This window comes from Elaeis guineensis, chromosome 7 (assembly GCF_000442705.2).
Source record: "Elaeis guineensis isolate ETL-2024a chromosome 7, EG11, whole genome shotgun sequence".
In the NCBI taxonomy this organism is placed as follows: Eukaryota; Viridiplantae; Streptophyta; class Magnoliopsida; order Arecales; family Arecaceae; genus Elaeis; species Elaeis guineensis.
Genome location: NC_025999.2, coordinates 19,649,509 through 19,662,556, shown reverse-complemented (window position 1 = coordinate 19,662,556; position 13,048 = coordinate 19,649,509). Strand labels below are relative to the sequence as shown.

General features: G+C 37.0%; 2 protein-coding genes across 3 annotated transcripts; one reads left to right on the top strand and one right to left on the bottom strand.

Moving 5' to 3' along the window:
• Positions 1–446: 446 nt before the first annotated feature.
• On the top strand, positions 447–2,302 carry LOC105060425 (membrane protein PM19L). Of its 2 annotated transcripts, none has more exons than XM_010944108.2 (4): positions 447–616; positions 899–1,118; positions 1,741–1,786; positions 1,915–2,302. In XM_010944108.2, the coding sequence occupies exons 1-4, from the start codon at positions 490–492 to the stop codon at positions 2,029–2,031; spliced, it is 510 nt and encodes a 169-aa protein (XP_010942410.1). In that variant the 5' UTR covers positions 447–489; the 3' UTR covers positions 2,032–2,302. The 2 variants fall into 2 exon arrangements, with proteins under 2 accessions (XP_010942410.1, XP_073116829.1); XM_073260728.1 differs by having other exon boundaries at positions 812–1,118.
• Positions 2,303–2,445: 143 nt separating this feature from the next.
• LOC105060426 (DEAD-box ATP-dependent RNA helicase 57) lies at positions 2,446–12,406 on the bottom strand. The gene is made up of 12 exons (XM_010944109.3): positions 12,033–12,406; positions 11,806–11,914; positions 11,591–11,709; positions 11,403–11,494; positions 8,582–8,678; positions 8,294–8,374; positions 7,974–8,206; positions 4,901–5,095; positions 4,725–4,815; positions 4,062–4,184; positions 3,708–3,858; positions 2,446–3,114 (listed from the first exon to the last, which is right to left on the bottom strand). Exons 1-12 carry the CDS (start codon positions 12,111–12,113, stop codon positions 2,906–2,908), a joined length of 1,581 nt encoding a protein of 526 aa, XP_010942411.1. The 5' UTR covers positions 12,114–12,406; the 3' UTR covers positions 2,446–2,905.
• Positions 12,407–13,048: the final 642 nt, after the last annotated feature.

Genomic DNA, 13,048 nt, shown 5'->3' with positions numbered 1-13,048 from the left:
GTATTGGTCCCAAGGACCGTTAAATGGTGCTGCTAAGACAATAAGGTCTGATTTTTTTTTCTTTTTTTGATGGTGATAAGGTCTGAAATAATAGAAATGTGAATCTGACATAGTTCATCCCAATAAGGATTGCATTTGTAAACACCTAATTTCTGTGTTAAATGCATGTATCGATATATTTGTATAGCAAATCATAACTTCTCCCAGATGATTCTTCTCGTGTATGGACTGGCTTGCAGGCATGGAATACTAAAAAGAAATACTTTCCTTCCCATAGGAGAAAGGGAAGGAGATATCTCCTATAGCAGCAAGGAATGTCATCCATTCCTTTGAACTTAAGGCAGACCAATTTGTTATGCTGCAGTCATTAAATTACAATCACTCCCTTTATAGACTTGGCCTATATATATATATATGCATTTGAGCTTGCCAAGTTAGTCATACTTGGTTCTTTAAAACACATTCAGGCTACACTTACCACCTTCTACCATGGCCTCTGAGGGGCCAGCAGCTCTTGCATCCATCCTCCTCTTTCTCAACCTCATAATGTATATTATTGTCGCAGCCATTGCTGGTTGGGCCCTTAACTATAGCATCGATGAGACTCCTTATGCAGGTAAGTTGATTAGCCTACAATGGTGCCCTAATTTGAATCGGTGTTGGCAATATCTTCATCTCAGCCCTATATGAAGGATCCATGATCTGATGAATTTTGAATCACTCTATTTTACATACTTCTACTCCTCCTTTCCAACTTAATAATACTTTACATTTCTCGAATCATGGATCCTTGATATGTGGCTTGATACAGGGCCAGATGAAAATAGAAGGGATGTGAGTTTTGGGCAACTTAGCAGACATGCTACTGATAGTGTTCAACATTCATATGCTTTGGCAGTGTTAAACTTGCCGGTACCAATTAGACTGTTTCCAATATATGATCCGATTGGAAACCTGGCAACTGGATTTTTTGTGATCTTTGCACTCATTGCTGGAGTTGTGGGGATTGCTACTTCGCTCTCTGGCTTACGAGATGTCCTCGAAGGGAGTCCGGCTAGCTTATTATCAGCCGCAGCCTCTTCTATAATTACTTGGGCCCTCACTCTTCTAGCCATGGGGTAAGCACTTCAAGTTTTTGTGGTTGAAACTTCTCATTCTAATAGATCAGTTAAAAGTTTTCCATCATTAATGTTGTCACAGCCCGAGCCTGAACATAGATGTAATATTTTTGAGATGCTTGAGAACTGCTCATCTGTCATGTGAAGTTTCAGAATGCTCATTACGTAGATAAAAATTATATGGGCATATAATATGCTTGAGTTCTCCCCCTTTTTTTTTTTTTTTGTTTTGATTTTTTTTTGTACTACTTAGAGTGAAAAACCTGAAGTTCAAATTTTTTTCCAATATGAATATTGATTTAATAGGTGAATTTTGTCAACCAAAATATTTTAGCCATCAAATTGATTTTTATGGATCAACATTAGCTTCCACTGTAAGCATAAAATTTGCAGTGGGGATTCATGCTCTTGCTTCATTAACAAGCCACCATTAACAGCTCAAGTTCGAATCCAAAATTATTTGAGCAAAGATTTGAGATTGGAAGCTTGGCTGGAGCATGGCACGACATCCACATCAAAGAAATAATTGACTAAAATCTTCAACATTTAGGCCAGCAAAGCCAGAATATCTATGAAAAGAACCAATCATCATGTCATTCACCAAAACTCTTCTTTTCTTCAGGTTGGCATGCAAAGAGATTAGCATAAGCTTAAGGCCTCCAAACTTGGTAAGTGCTTGTTGACTCAACTGATAGCAGACCTGGCTTGATCACCACCATGATTAACTTTGCTCCGGGACACGAAGCTATAGTTTCCAGTATCTAAGAGGACATCCATTTCATTACCATTTGCGCAGAGAACACTGGAGGCACTGACCATCATCTTGAGTGGCACACAACTGCTGTGCGCAGGGGCTCTTAATGCTGGAGCAACAGCCACCACCGCGCAGGAGCGCTTCACAGGACGACGCTAAGACCATGAAAATCATTTCTGCTATATAATCTATTTCTCCATATTCCCTATGTTTAAATTACTTAGAGCTATCTTCATCCATCAGTTTCATGTTCCACATTTTTCTGTAATTCTTGGAGATGACAAGACATCAGTAAATAAAAATTTATAGAGTTTATGAAGACAGATCTCCTGCATGCACCATGGAACTCCATGGATCGGAAAATTACAGTTCAATGAATAACATACACACAAAACAAGATGCAAAAAAATTATGATTCTAAAGATTTGCCAGTCCTCAGATATTTAATATATCAACCTTTGTTTCTCAGGTTACAAAGTAAGACATGGAGAGTCAAAAATCACTATAATACAACAGGAATCATTACTAGGCTTCAAGTATAAATTCAGACTTCAGGAGTCAAAAAAAGCACTCTTTCATAAAACAGGAACCATTACTTTGGCTTCAAGGACCATAAATAGTCTTATCCACATGATACAAATTCACAAAAGAGATAAACAAAGAATGAGCAGAGAACGAGCAATATCTAAACAAACGACAACCATCCTCAACATCTAATCACTTACAAAATTTTTTTGTCACAAGTAAATGGATTAAGAATGGAAATGATTAACCTTGGTCAGCTTAGGCAGATGGCTTCAGTGATTGCATTTAGACTTATATCTGAGCATCATGATTGGAGGCTCTTGGATATTACTGATGGCAAGAGTGAAAAGATAAAGGGAAGTAAACAGCAGCAGGTGTCCGTATAGGCAAAAGCTAACAAGAGTTGACTAATCATAAGGTCATGATGCCATAAGGTGAGTAGGCAAACAAAATCCAGAAGATCCAAAAAGAAAGGATTTTTGATGTTGTCGATGGACTTTTTGCATTCTCATTCCGCATTATCCTCAGGAATAGTTGAGATTGAGTCTCGCTTTGGCCGGTGCTTCTTACGCTTGAGCTTGGGCAATGCCAGTATCCAGTATGGAACCTCACATCCTGAAGCTACCATCACATTGGCTATGTTTCGCAGGAATGGCTTATCCTCTTCAGTGTAGAATGTTATTGCTTCCCCTGTTCTTCCTGCTCTTCCAGATCGACCTGATGGTGCATTGAAATTTGTAGATTTAGTAGCTAAGAAAATAAATGGAAGACAGGGCAGTCATAACCATGTCTAGTTTAACTTTCTTCCCATGGGCATCATTATGTGGTCATATTAGCTTTATCAACTACCTCTGTTGTAATAGTAAACATCATCTAGAAGCAACGGAAAGGTGTTTGGATGAGCTTTTGGATTCTGCATGCACAAGACATGCAGAGCCTATCAGGATGACCCCATCACATCTGGGATGTCTCCCACATGAGTCAGGGTGAAAAGAGATGGAGAGCTCCAAATTGATTTGCTGGGATTTTACAACCCCAACCACACCACCTCTTACTTCCTCAAAATCTATGCTTCCTCCAACTCACAAGGGAGGTATACCAGAGTGTCCAGATACAGGCTGCCGAACAGGCCTGCCGTATGTAAAACATGGTGACCCTGACTGCTCAAACAGGCAGGTTGACAAACTGGCTGATGAACACAGGATACATGTAACCAAACATAGAATACTATGACATTTTGTTATTTTAGACATCATTATCACTTGCTGATATTAGTAAGAACAGCCAAGAAGTAAGATCCAGGGTGTTACCAATTCGATGAATGTAGGCTGCAGCTGATTCAGGAAAATCATAATTAATAACACAGTTGATGCCCTTAAAATCCATACCCCGAGCAACGACATCAGTTGCTATTAAAACCCATGTTTTGCCTGCTCTGAAGTTATCAACCGCATCCTCTCGCTGGACAAGCAAAAATGAAAAATAAACAATGAAAATCATTAGAAAAAGTGATAAAGAGTGGATTAACAAAAAGAAAAAAAATAATAATGTTTAATGGGCCTCCCAATTATGGCGTTCAGAATTGTAAAGTCTTGGTGCATGAGATAGAAAACTAGTTCGTAGTAGATTGCTCTTCATGAAGAATCCATGCTATATGGGTTTACCTGCTGCTGAGTTAGATCTGCATGAATGACATCAGCTTTTATGTCATCAAATGCCAATTCCTTGTAAAGCTCCTTCGCCCTTTCCTTGCTTTGTACAAAAACTAATACTGGAGGATTCAGACACTACCAGTTAACAGAAAACAAGAACTAGTAAGCAGAATGAACATGCTGCAAGTACTAGAAAGCAAAAACCTGAAACAAAGTGATTCAGATGCATGAACTAACACCTCTGAAATGATGGTTCAAGTGCATGTCTTCTATCAAAGAATGTTTAGGTAAAAACTTGAATAACTCTAACAATTAAAATCAACAGTCAAACAGCATATTCCAGTTAAAGAGGGTAGCAACTTCTACTGCTCAGATGAATCAATATTAATGTACCCAAGTATTATATCAAAATCATGTAGACACAAGCATTAGTTTACCAAGATAAAAATAAATAAGGAAAAAACTTACTCTTCTGCTACAGAAAAGGGGAATCAGACAAAAGGAAGCATGACCCAGGTGTAATTGGAGAATAGTAGCATAACTAGCTGAAAATATATCATTTTTGTGTAGCTTTATTCACAGCATGCAACTACACAAGCATCAAATTGGCACAGCTACAAGCCCTACATTTGCCTCAAGCAAGAGACGTGGACACCATGAAAATAAGTAACATACCTCTGCAAAGCTTTGCCGTAGAGCAAGCAGCTTTCCTTTTTCACTTCCAGCAAAAACCAGCTTTTGCTTTATCAACTCTGATGCAGAATTCCTATCAAAATTTCTCGTAATAAGAAAGAATGATTTGGAAAATTAGATATGGAAATGGTGATTCTTATTTAAATTGTCGTACTCACTTTCTACCCACAATAACTCGAACTGCATCATGCATTATGGAGCGTGCAAGTTGTTCAACAGTATCAGGCAGTGTGGCACTAAACAAAGAACGTATAATTGAAGGGTTGGAGCATGCTTTAACCACAGAATCAATTTGCTCTACAAATCCAAGCTCAAATAGCTTATCAGACTCATCCAAGACAAGGTACTCCACCCTGCATGAAGCAAATACTAGAGCAGTTACCAAAGTATCATGATAGAAATGGAAGCATATTAATGTGGTATTCACTGTTAAAATAGCAGATAGATGCATGATCCTGCTAAACAGCTGTTTTATTTTAATTTCAGTTCTAATTAATTCTTGGAACTTAGCAATCTGAGGGAACAAAAAATATAATTTGCAGTAAGTGCCACACGTTCACTATTTCCGGTACATGATTTTTTTCATAATCGATGGCATTTATGTTTTCTTTATTTGTTGTTCTCTTTTTTTTTTTTTTTTAATGTGATAGCAAATTTAATTTTTGAATACTCACATAGTTAACTATCAGAAGCATTAAAAGTTTCCATAAGATTTCTTCGGTGTATTTCTTGAATCTCTTATTTGCCTTAGATTTACATAAAAATGCATGAATGGAAAATAAATCAAAAACATAATTAATTATGACTGCATCATGAAAATTCATCAAAATAATGTCAATATGGTACTTGAGAAATCTATGCTACACCTGCAGTTTCGAAAAATGACGACAGTTATCATGTGACTATTACATTGCAAGTGTAAAGCCACTCATAATTGAGTACTCAATCAATATCTGGTGCTCAGTGATCAATGCAAAGGGAATAGAAATAAGAGAGGAATGTACACATGTCAAAGAAATCATGTGTACAAGCTATGTACCAAGGGCTCTAAGTTTGCATCAGATTTTCAAAGTTTATTTGGACTAATCAGATCATGTTATTCCGTCTTATGAACACACCAGCTTATGACGTGTTTGATTGGTTTCATTATGGTCAGCAGCCACAGCCCAACATCATCAAGTCTTTATGTAGCTACAAATGTTTGAAACTAACAAGGATAAACCAGAAATTGTTAATTGAAGAAAAATTAGAAAATATGGCTCAACTACATAACTTCATTTCAATAATTGTTGTTACTCATTATTTTAATAATATCAAACAGTGAAAAGTGACATTATGTAATAGTTTGTATGATATAACTTGAAGGAATACCTGGTCTGTCTTTGGCATGTGTCCACTACTCCTTCAAGGACACTTTCATATGTTTACAAAAAGCAAAAAAAGATTAATCTCTATACACACTGAAAATCAAATCAGAGATCAAATGGACTTTGAAGATATGTGGACTCTCCATACTAAAAGAAATCATGGTCCAGACTCTCCATAGTTCAGAAAAGGATCTAGCCCCACAATGAAAACTTCCAATATTCACAAGTCCATGGCTCAATTGCTTGCGCAAATACAACAACTTTAGCCTGCAAGGACCTTAAGTCCAATCTAAATTCTTAGTAATGTCCTATTACATCATACAGAGTTACAGACTCAAGGCACTCAAACTCCAGCAAAATCCTGGGAACTATCTGATCACGTGAGGGATGTTTGTGGGATCCCAAGAGGGATAGAGGGAAAAGCATGTAACACTGGCATTGTAATAGGGATGCTGGGATTGGGATCATGAATCCTAACTCGCAACATCACTACAATAGCTTTCTAACAAACAGAATAGTTGATGGGAGTGTTCTGGATTTTGGAAGAATCACAAAAAGAAATGAACTTTGCACTCTCAACAGCTGAAAATTGGAGCTGGATTTAGGAACGAAGACATCAAAATTTGTGCCAACTCAACGCCCAATGATTTATATGGACCGAAGCAAACCCAATGGTCCAGAATTTCTCTTGCCAGACACTATTCATGCATGAATGCATGCACATGCAGATAACATATGTATATGTATATATGCATACTGTAATCTACATGTACATGCATATGTATTATGTATACTCAGACAATTATTTGTGATTTTCCTCATGTAAGACTATTGTGCTATGTGCTAACTTTAATGATTTTAAGGATTTCTGGCTCTAGTTGCCTACTGCCTAGGCATTTTGCCTCAAGGTTCTGCCTACACATTTGTACATAATAAGGATATTTCCAAATATCTGATTTTACAAAATATCATGTCAACTCTTCCGGACACTTGGACAATCGACACCCATGTCATATGTCCATACAACATTGAGTCTAACAATATTTGTACATGATCTTAATTATTAAGGATCATGTATGTTTAGATGTGATCGGTGGTCTTACCTTTCTCCCAAGTTATGGTTTCCATCTGATCTAAGAAAAAATTTTGCACAGCCTGTATACCACCACACAGAGGGGGGGAGCCCAAAAGTTTCATGGCATCATTTTCTGCTGAAATTCTTCCTTGGGTATGCATGCCCTGACACTGACAAAGAGATCTGTGTCACTAAAAAAACTTCTTCATATTCTCCCCCAAGCTTTTCTCAGTTCTATTTCCTGCCTTGAAGTTGGGCAGAAACTATTCTACCAGAGTATCTAATATTTTTTGTAAAACAAGTATTTATCAGTCTCACTCCCTTTTTCATATTAACTACACTTCTCTTTGCATACATTGTGGTCAACTTACTACAGCTTATCAAGAATTTCACACATCCAGATGTACATGCTCTACACCAAATCCACCATGTAATCTAGGCTCTCTGTTCTGCTATTTGTCATCCCACCCAATAATCCTTGATCTTATGCTTTTAAATTTTGCAATGCATTTGGGTTTCACCATGCAATCTACACTACATATATTCTAAACACTGACATGTCCCCTGTGTGGTGAAGCTTACTAGCAACAGTCAGCATGACAGAAGCCATGACAAAAGAGACAATGTTTCCATGCACCATGCCAAGCTTTGACCCTTAAGAATAGCAACCACTATTAGAATGATCTAGGAAACTACAAAACAAAATTAAAGCATAACTTAAGACAAAAGATGATCATGTGTATTATGTCTTAAATGCAATAGGATATTTTGGAAAAATTTAGAGCATACCTACTTAGGTCAAGTTTTCTTTTGCGCATAGCAAAATCCAAGCGAAGTGGAGTCGATATGAGAATGTCACAGGGCATTTTGTCAAAATTACCACATCTTGAGAGCTCCTTAGTCATCAATTTAATGTAGAATTTCCTTCCTTTTACCAGCTTCTTGCACTCTCTAGTGGTCTGTGCAGCTAATTCTCTTGTGGGACAAAGTATTACAGCCTTTACACCATCTTTGCATCCTGGCTAATGACAGTAAACGAATCCTCTCACATATGTGAACACAACATTTTAAAGAGATGATTGTCCATACCCTTTGTAATATAATGCTACCTTAATTTTCATAAGAATCGGGCATAAAAAGGCCAAAGTCTTGCCAGAACCTGTGGGGGCACATGCAAAGCACTCCCGACCCTGAAACAAGTTAGGACAATTAAACATTAACTGAAACGATCAAACAGTAGCTAAGTACATTAACAGTAAAGGATAGTAAAATTATTTTGGTAATAGTCAGAGAATGCTCAAATAGAAAATTATTGAGCTAAGACTAAAATCTTTGGATGAAAAAAGAGCAAGAGGAAAAAAAGTGCCAGAGAAAATAGCTTAAACAGAAGAGCATACCGAGAGCAGTACTGGAATAGCCTGCCTTTGAATAGGTGTAGGCTCTTTAAATCCACGCTCTTGTAAGTTGCGCATTAAATATGATTTACAGCCATACCTGTTCACAAGATCAATATCTTTTCAGCATAACTTGAAAATAAATTTTTCATATGCACACTAAAATACTGCCTTAGGACAAGAAAAGCAGTTTTTTGGAAAAAAAAAGGTATTAAAAAAAAAAAAGAACCAAGAGTTTACATATATAGAAATATGGATGCATCAAAATATCATGATATAGTGGGTTAAACTACATGTAGCATCCTCCTGAAAATCAATTTTCTAACACGAGAGAACTTCAACAGGTAGGTTATGTCCCAATCCAACTGATTAAGCAAGTAGTCATGAACAACAACAAACTAGAATTTTATTCTTCTATCGATATAGATATAGAATCTCATCCCTCATAAATTGAGAATTTTCTTTTGGGAGTTTCTATAGCATTGCCTAAAGTTATGACACTTTTTCCTCTTGTGGACATGCCAAATCAAGTTATGATAAACAGGGATAATGGGAACAACCATTTTTGCATTGTGGCCTAAAATTAAGTTTCTTTCTATATCATTCATTTTGATGCTTAATCATAAACTTTAATCAATTATCGGATGCTAGTAGTTTGCAACTATATTGATCTTAGTGGCATCATCTTGCAACAAAATGACAGACACTCATGTAGCACAAGACAGGTCACAATTTCAAGAACAACAACACAATCATCTATTTTTCTACAATGACTAAACCATTTAGGAGAGGAATCCAACACTAATAATGCCCTTACGTATTAGCAAAGAACAAAGAGCTTGTAAAGCTTCCCAGAGATGTGCATAAGGGCATGAACAGTGAATATAGCTACAGTCTATCTTGTTTTTTTTTAAAAAAAATTACCCACAATAAGTAGTTATAAGTTTATAAAAACAATAAACCGCTTAAGAAAAAAATTAACTAATCTCATGCATAAGTGAATACGCTGATCTAAAATTGAAAATAAAATTTGAGCTTTAGAAGGTAAATAATGTATATACATGTGAGCGAGTAGTTTTAGTGCAATAAAGGATAGACAAGGTCAATGGAGGAAGATTTCCACATAATAAGACCCTAATTAGTTGCACAAGTTCCATCAGCTCCTATAACGAGAGAGAGTGCAAAACTCTACCAAAAGTTCTCTTTGATCTTACAATGAGGTCACATGTCTATGAAGTGAAAATTACTCAATTCCAAAATAAATGAGCTAGATTAAGAACATCCATTTAAACTAAATAGAAAATTTATATTGTAGACGACAGAAAAGACCTACCAAGTGGCACTGCAAATTGAGAAGTCAAGAGGCATAAGAGCATGACATATACTTTTATAATTAAGGGCAACAAACAAGCACATCAACACAAAAAATAGGAAACAAGAAGAGAAGAAAGGTTGAGCAACAACTACATGGTTTTAACATGAAGATGTGAGTCGCTTAGCCAACAACTGACCTAACTGATGTGAGTAGCTACATTGTAGGAGGAGGGTGAAGAGTATGAACAGGTGCTGGCTGGCAAAAATGAGAAGAAACATGTAAAAAAAAAAAAAACAATACCAACAGAGAGAATTCTCCTTAATCCAGCACACTAGAATGATGAATTCAAGAAAGAAGATCACATAATAGGTGGCACAAGCAGAAGATTGAGCATGAGCAAGTAAGAAATTAAGTGCCGTTTGTTGTGTGCTTTTTTCCTTATTAGAGGTTTATAAAAAAAAAAAAAAAAAATTCAGTGTCTTTTAGGGCAATCATAGGTTACTAGCTTAATTGAGGGCTGTTTCCTAAGATGTTTCTGGTATAAGTTTCCAGGCCCTCCACAAAGAAGTTCAATGTACTAGGTCAGCCACTATAAGGAGGCCAAATAGGACAGCAATTACAGCTGGGGAACTGACGTGCATGAGAGGTAAGGATAGATGGGGCAGTTGATTTCAATGGCTAGCCAAAGCAGGGAATCCTCAGGCTAAACAACCCTATTTCTTATCTCCTTGTTCTATCTACAGGCTCTTGAACCAATTTTAGTTCTATCTCTCTTGATTTTAGAAAGAAACAAGAGTAGAGTCATACTGTAGAAAAGTAGAAGCACCATCTTAAAAAGACGGGTTCATTCAAGGTTTAGAGAGAGTTATTATTGATAATAGTTCTCTCTCTCTATTTCTCTCTCTTGATGCAAGTTAGTGCTGCTGCAGTTAGCATCCTATCTTCATGGAAGTAGTCTTCAAACCTCTTTTGTCATGGTCTGTCTTTTTTTTTATTTTTTATTCTGCAATTACTCTTCAGTTTTTTGGCTAAGAAATTGCCCTTTTGGATTGCATGCTCAACCCCCATTAGTTTTCTTTTTTCTTTCCCTGAGATCTAAAATACTTTCACATATTAACAAGTTCTTTTTCTCAGATCCAAAAATCAAATCAAATACCAACATATTTATATCTATGTCCTAATTACGAACAGCATTAAGGAGAAATACCAAAAAAAAAAAAAAGAAAGATACAGGCATGATGACCCAATCAAAAACTTGGATGTGTGGTAAAGAGATCAGTATGCTTGAAGTCAAAGACTTAATTCGAAATGAGTAAAGAATAAAAGCATAGTTTATAAAGTTGATCACATTCAGCTGGGTAGTGGTTCAGAGAAAGTAGTTTTAAAGTTTTTAGCTCAAAACAAGCAGCACAAGCTGCACTACCCTTCCAGTTATCCAGACACTAGCATTCAATCGGGAAACTATATCAAGAATATCAAAGCAATACATCACCAAGTTGAAATATATACCTTGAACTTAGTTCTCCAAAACTCTCAAGTGGAGAAGGAATGTTGTGGCCAGAAATATGTATCCCATTTTTCTTACGCAGAATCGAAGCTTTCTGCAATCAAGCAAGCATTTTTTATTAAAAAAGTTTTTTATTATCAAATAACTTTACTTCTGGACTAAAAATTACATAACTAAGAGCAAACTCAACCTCCAGTTGCTTTTCAATTTCCTTCCTCTGCTGAGAGAGATCGACTTCCATACTATTTGTCTCTCCATCAGACTGTAAGGTTTCCGAACTCCTAAAAACACTGAAACCTTCTACGATTTCTGAAGCACCAAAATTCAAATAATACAAAAGAAAAGATTAAAAAAATAAGTCCTTTTAGAGATGATTAAAGCCCCTACTAAGTACAGATAGATCACCAGAACTCTTAGCCTTCCGCTTCCTCTTCCCTTTCCTGCTTCCAGTCACCTCCATCGACTCCTTTGCTTCAGCCTCCACTTCCTCAGGTTTCTCCAGCTCCTTCTTCGGCTAACAAAAACAAAAATTACAACTGCGTTCGTTTAGACTCCTAATAAAAATTGGTTTTTTTATCAAAAAGAATCGCGACCTAATTCTATCAGGAGGAAAAAGAAGGAGAAGACGTTACCTTAAATCGGGTGATGTCTCCAGCGAATCTTTTCCGGTCCAGATGGATGCCGGAGAAAAGCAGCAACGACGCTTTCTCCATTAACACCGGCGACAAAGGGGACGAGGTCCCTGTGCAATGCGATGGAAACCCTAGGAGTTACAGAGTTCCTTCGTTATAGTTTACTAGATTTCCATTGAAGCAGGGAGGAGGTCTGCGTTTCTCTTTTTCGGAGATCTGTAGGAAGGAAAGCACCCGGGGGAAGGCCGACGGCGGGGATGATGGGGAGGAAGGCGACGGTGGAGACCGGCGGCAGGTGGCGGCGATGAGAGCGGGGTGGAGGTGGGCGTCCGCGAGGGCTCGGGAAGGGTTCGAAGCCAAACACAGACTGATTACACCTTCTTGTGGGACAAATATTTCAGCAGAGAAGTCTGAGTTCAATTTGAACTCAATTTTTTCGAGTTCGTTGAAAGCTGGCTAGGGTGAGCTTGGCCTCAACTCGTCTTCATTTGAGCTAGCTCAAGTCCGGCTTACTTAGGCCCATTTGCAAAGGGGTGCTATCGAGCCGAGCTTCATCAAGCTTGGGTATGATGTAGCTTGGTAAAATTAATTTTGAGCTTGGACTATGATGTAGCTTGGTAAAATTAATTTTGAGCTTGGACTCTGAGATCAAGCTCGATTTGTTTAGCTTTATTTCAAATTTAATTGAACTTATTTTTGAACTTGGACAGAAACGAATGTAAAAATATCAGCCAGATAATCTTAAATTGTGATGAAATCGGTTTAAGCTTGAATAAAGCTTAGCTTAAACTTGAATTATAGCGTTATTTGGACTTGATCTTAAACTTGAATATGTTTAATATATTTTAAAAAAGTGTTTTGGTAAATGTAAAGCAAAATGACACTTCCTAAAAAATGTTGAGATATTTGTGTGACACTGAACTTGTCTATCTCAGAAGATGATTGTTTTAATCCTATTTTCGTTTGAAAAAATCTTAATTTTGGTGATGCCATGGCTTCACATTTTGCAAAATATA

What these genes read in the sequence shown, in the direction of transcription:
- LOC105060426 (XM_010944109.3), bottom strand. Translation starts at nt 12,113, where the DNA reads ATGGAGAAAGCGTCGTTGCTGCTTTTCTCCGGCATCCATCTGGACCGG. An exon ending in GAGACATCACCCGATTTAAG is followed by an intron (nt 11,915 to 12,032) that starts GTAACGTCTTCT and finishes TGTTTTTGTTAG; the next exon opens with CCGAAGAAGGAGCTGGAGAA. An exon ending in CGAGTTATTGTGGGTAGAAA is followed by an intron (nt 4,816 to 4,900) that starts GTGAGTACGACA and finishes AAATTTTGATAG; the next exon opens with GAATTCTGCATCAGAGTTGA.
- LOC105060425 (XM_073260728.1), top strand. Translation starts at nt 490, where the DNA reads ATGGCCTCTGAGGGGCCAGCAGCTCTTGCATCCATCCTCCTCTTTCTC. An exon ending in CGATGAGACTCCTTATGCAG is followed by an intron (nt 617 to 811) that starts GTAAGTTGATTA and finishes GGCTTGATACAG; the next exon opens with GGCCAGATGAAAATAGAAGG. An exon ending in GCTTAAGGCCTCCAAACTTG is followed by an intron (nt 1,787 to 1,914) that starts GTAAGTGCTTGT and finishes CCATTTGCGCAG; the next exon opens with AGAACACTGGAGGCACTGAC.